At 50.6% G+C, this 4,052-nt stretch overlaps 1 protein-coding gene across 1 annotated transcript in view; it reads left to right on the forward strand.

The window, feature by feature from the left end:
* Positions 1 to 3,312: 3,312 nt before the first annotated feature.
* Positions 3,313 to 4,052, forward strand: part of LOC104832283 (protein transport protein sec31-like) — a 1,869-nt gene continuing 1,129 nt past the window's right edge. Inside the window, exon 1 of the mRNA XM_010568406.1 lies at positions 3,313 to 3,951. Within this exon, the coding sequence (XP_010566708.1) occupies positions 3,313 to 3,951 (639 nt within the window). The remainder of the gene's footprint in view (positions 3,952 to 4,052) is intronic.

Genomic DNA, 4,052 nt, shown 5'->3' on the forward strand with positions numbered 1-4,052 from the left:
AGAAATTGATAGCACTAAAGGCAACTAGGATCAAGCTGATGGGGAATGCTGCAAACTTCTCCAAACAGACTTCCTCATTTGCTTCATTTATCACCTACAGCCCTCAGCTCTTCCAGTTCCAGGCATGCTCCCCTCCACCTCGATTCTGCGAGCGGGACTAATTTTCATCAGAGACAAGGCAGGAGACTAACTGCAGTACACATTTCATTTGTGAAGGGACCCCACGAGAGGAGGAGGGGGAAGATAGCTCTTTGCTTGCTCTGCCACCTAAACAGTTTGTTAGTGTAGAAATAAGTACAATGACAGCAAACTGATGCCTAAGAAGCAGAACCCATTAACCTAACATCCACCACAGTTCATACTCACCACCGTTTATACGCACCATTAATATTTATAAGGATGACGTGCCTCTTTGACAGGAACTTGTGCCTCCGACGACAACAGATGTTATACCATTTATGAAAGAAACTACTCAAGCATTTCCAATGGACCTTGTCCATGCTCAACATGTCTTTATCCCATGCTCTGATTATATTAGCCACGGAGAGCCTGGGTGACCTACTGACTCAAGCCCAGGAACATGGATGGCAGCACACTTGCCTGTAGAGTCCTTAAAACTTTCTGGAGTTGCATTATCTCTTTGTGGGTGTTCTTCTGGGAGCCGGAGACCTTTCAAATGCACCTGATAGCTCAAACAGAAGTGTGTGAGATATTATGTGGCAGACTCCCCCATCTCATGAGGATTTGCCACTTACCTGGGCCTCCAAAACGCATGGCAGGTAGCCAAGGCTACAATATTGTCTCCCGCAGTTGCCTTTGCCACTGTCACCACAGCTGAATTAGTGATCATACATGACCAACAAAGAATTAAAACCTGTTATTATATGCTGCATTATACTGCTCTATGCACGGACTTGCAGGAGAACACATGCAGCAAGGCACTGATCCCATCATCTCTGCTAAAACTATGCTGCTCCTTGGCTAAACTGTAATTTACATCACATGTGGGAGCACCAGCCTCTGGCAGGACAGAGCTCCCTGCTCTAGCAAAGGTTAAACTCCCACCCTCCATTGAGGAGAAATCAGTGCCCGTACACCTCCCCATCAGCAGACAGCAGATTGGCTTTAACGTGGAAAGAACAATATGGATAAGTTGATGGGTTTACCGAAATCTCCTTCAGGAACCACCATGCATGGGCAAGCAATGAGGTGTTAGACAAGGTATCTAAGTAACATTTTCTTTTACTAGATTGCAGTTGACATTTCCATTAAAATGCATGAGGTTATCATGAATCACTTCACCTAATGTGACGGAACTTGCTTAAAGTGGCGCAGAAATGTCAGATTATCCCTGTGGGCTAGAGCAGACAGCCTGCAGTGACTTCCTCCTCCAGAACAGCAGCTCTAGTAATGTCCTGATATTTATGGCACATACATTTTTATATGCCCAGCACAAACAGCTCCAGCATTTGTCAACTCATTTGACCTACAGCTTTTCAAAGAAAACACAAGGAGACATGCTGCAGATCAAGAGCTAGCAACGTGTAAAATACCTTGCCATCAGCACCCACCAAGTCAAAACAGAAATAGGATGTTAAGCCATGGCCAGCTCTCTCTGGCCATTCTTGGCCAAGATTTGCTAGCCTGCTGCTGGAGTGCACCCAGAAGTCCTCACCCTGTGCCTGCGGCTTCTTTGCTCAAAAACATGCAGATCTGAGGCTTGTGAGGAATCATTGCTGTTCAGCAGCCGCCAGAGTTTTATCACCCAAGTCCTGACACATTTGAACCAGGACTGAGGTGAATTCGGGAGCTCCTCCACGTTTTCCTAGATTAACGCTACAGCATGTCTAACCTAAGTTAGCGCTGAAACACAACCGATACAAACAACTGCAGTAAAGAGGCCTGACAGATTTGGGGACTGCATCTGCAGCCACAGCAGTGCAATGTTTCTTGTGTAAATCAGCAGAATTCACACCAGTGTAAAACCCACTGTTTGAACATCTCTGATTACACGTGCTAGGAAAAGCTAAGCTGTCTCTGAAGAGAAAACAAGCTCACAAACTCCTGGGGTTCATCTTTTACCACGTGATTACATACATTCAGTGTGCTAAGTGCACATTTTATAAACATCTGCGTGTGTGTATTTGTGTGGTTTTGTACATGTCTGCTGACCTCATGTGCCTAGTTCTGGTTCAGAACAAAGATGGCTCCTTCAAAATCATGACACCCATTACTTCGCTGTAGTCTGCACCTATACAATTGTCTTTTTTCCCCTCCTATTTAGGCTAACTATGAATAAACTATACATAAAATGCAATCACAAGTGTCTCTACTCACTTAAAGACAAAAATGTTACATACCTGGCCTGGCCTAAGCATCATTGCTGCTTACTCTGCGTTAATGGTAACAACGAAAAGGGCGAGCCAGTCTCCGCATTGCGTTACATGGAGCGTTGGGTGCATCAGAAACAGGAGGACAGATTTAGTCATCCAGGCCTAGGTACATCCCACTGTGCTCCTGCCCGGTGCAAGGAAATGTGTCACCTGCTAAGCAAACTCTTTGGCAAAATTCAAGCATTGTTGCTTTAAAATAAAAGGAAGAAACATAACAAAAGCACCTTTCTGAAAATAAAATCTCCTGTCCATTGCAATACAAAAAGCAGAGTGGTCTGATCTTAGGTCTCAGCCAAGATATCCCACGTGCTAGCTTTATCTCTGATGTGCTCCTCTGCGATGGCCACAAGAAGATGGTGCTGAACATCTGTATCCTGGTTTGCCCCTTTATCAGACAGGGATTAGCGTATTGCAGGCACAGATGTTTATACGGTGCTTTAAAGATTACAAGTGGCATTAAGGAATAGTAGGACTAAGAGCTACGCCAGCCTTTCTCAGAGTACATGCCATTACCCACTGGACCACGCCGGATGAGTCAGACACCAACCTACAGATATGGAACAATAAGAAGTAACAGAGCCAGGGGACCCAGGGCTCTCTGTGCAGCTGTGGGCGCACCAGCTCACACCGGACCTCTCGACAAAGAAAACCTCAGCACCCCTAAAACCAGAGGGTTTTCCCTAGGCTTTTGAATAGCAAAACAAACCGGGAGTATGCTGGAGCAGGAGGGGAGCTATACTGGACACGTACAGGGAGGCAAGTGTGCAGCTCCGCGCCGGCAATGCCCATTCAAGCAGGGGGACACATCTCCCATGTCCTCGGGCGGTAAAAATATGACATGCATTAGCGAGGAGAATAAAAGGAGGGAAACAAAGAAGCGGGAGCAAACACCTGTCGCTCTCCTCGGGGACGAGCCCTAATGCTTTTATTTGCCTTAGTCTGCCGGGGGAACTGCAGCTGCCAACTGTCATCAGCATCAAGTTACCCGCACAAAGCTAGCCTGCCCGGCTCTTTCAGCCGAGGGAGGCGGAGGGCTGCGACGCGCCCAGGGACGGCACCGAGCATTCGGGGCCCAGGGCCCCGCGGCGTGAGCAGCCCCCCCCGGGCTGGGGAAGGGCTGCACGGCCTCGTCTCGGCCGACCGCCCAACAGCGGCGGCGCGTGAACGCGGCCCGAAACGAGCGCCTCGCCCCGGGCAGGCAACCGAACCCCGCACGGTCGCGAGAGGGCCCGGCTTAAAAGCCTCCCCGTCCATTTGGACGGGGGCAGGACAAGACGACCAGATCCGTCGTCAGTTGTGCGTGCTCGGGCCCAGCCATTTCGCGCTCCGCGCTCAAATCGGCCTCTTTCACGCCCGGGTCGTCGCCGACACCCGGCTGGCCCTGCCACAGCCGCAACCGCAGGCGCTGCCGGCAGCGAGAGGCACCGACGACCCTGAACTCGTGCTCCGGCTGACGAACGAAGCGCGCTCGCCGCCCCCCCCCCGCCCCCCGCCTTTTCCCAAGGCTTTTGAACCCACAAGCGGTGGAGGGGTGGGATTTGGGGCGGTTTTACTGAAGGTGACGGACGTGCCCCCGAGGCCGCAGCGGGCGCTGCCACGCTGCAGGCGGGGGGCCACGTCGCCTCCCCAGCCCCCCCCGGGCCCTGCCACCCTCCGCGC

This window comes from Haliaeetus leucocephalus, unplaced genomic scaffold (assembly GCF_000737465.1).
Source record: "Haliaeetus leucocephalus isolate CR32 unplaced genomic scaffold, Haliaeetus_leucocephalus-4.0 Scaffold240, whole genome shotgun sequence".
NCBI classification, from domain to species: Eukaryota; Metazoa; Chordata; class Aves; order Accipitriformes; family Accipitridae; genus Haliaeetus; species Haliaeetus leucocephalus.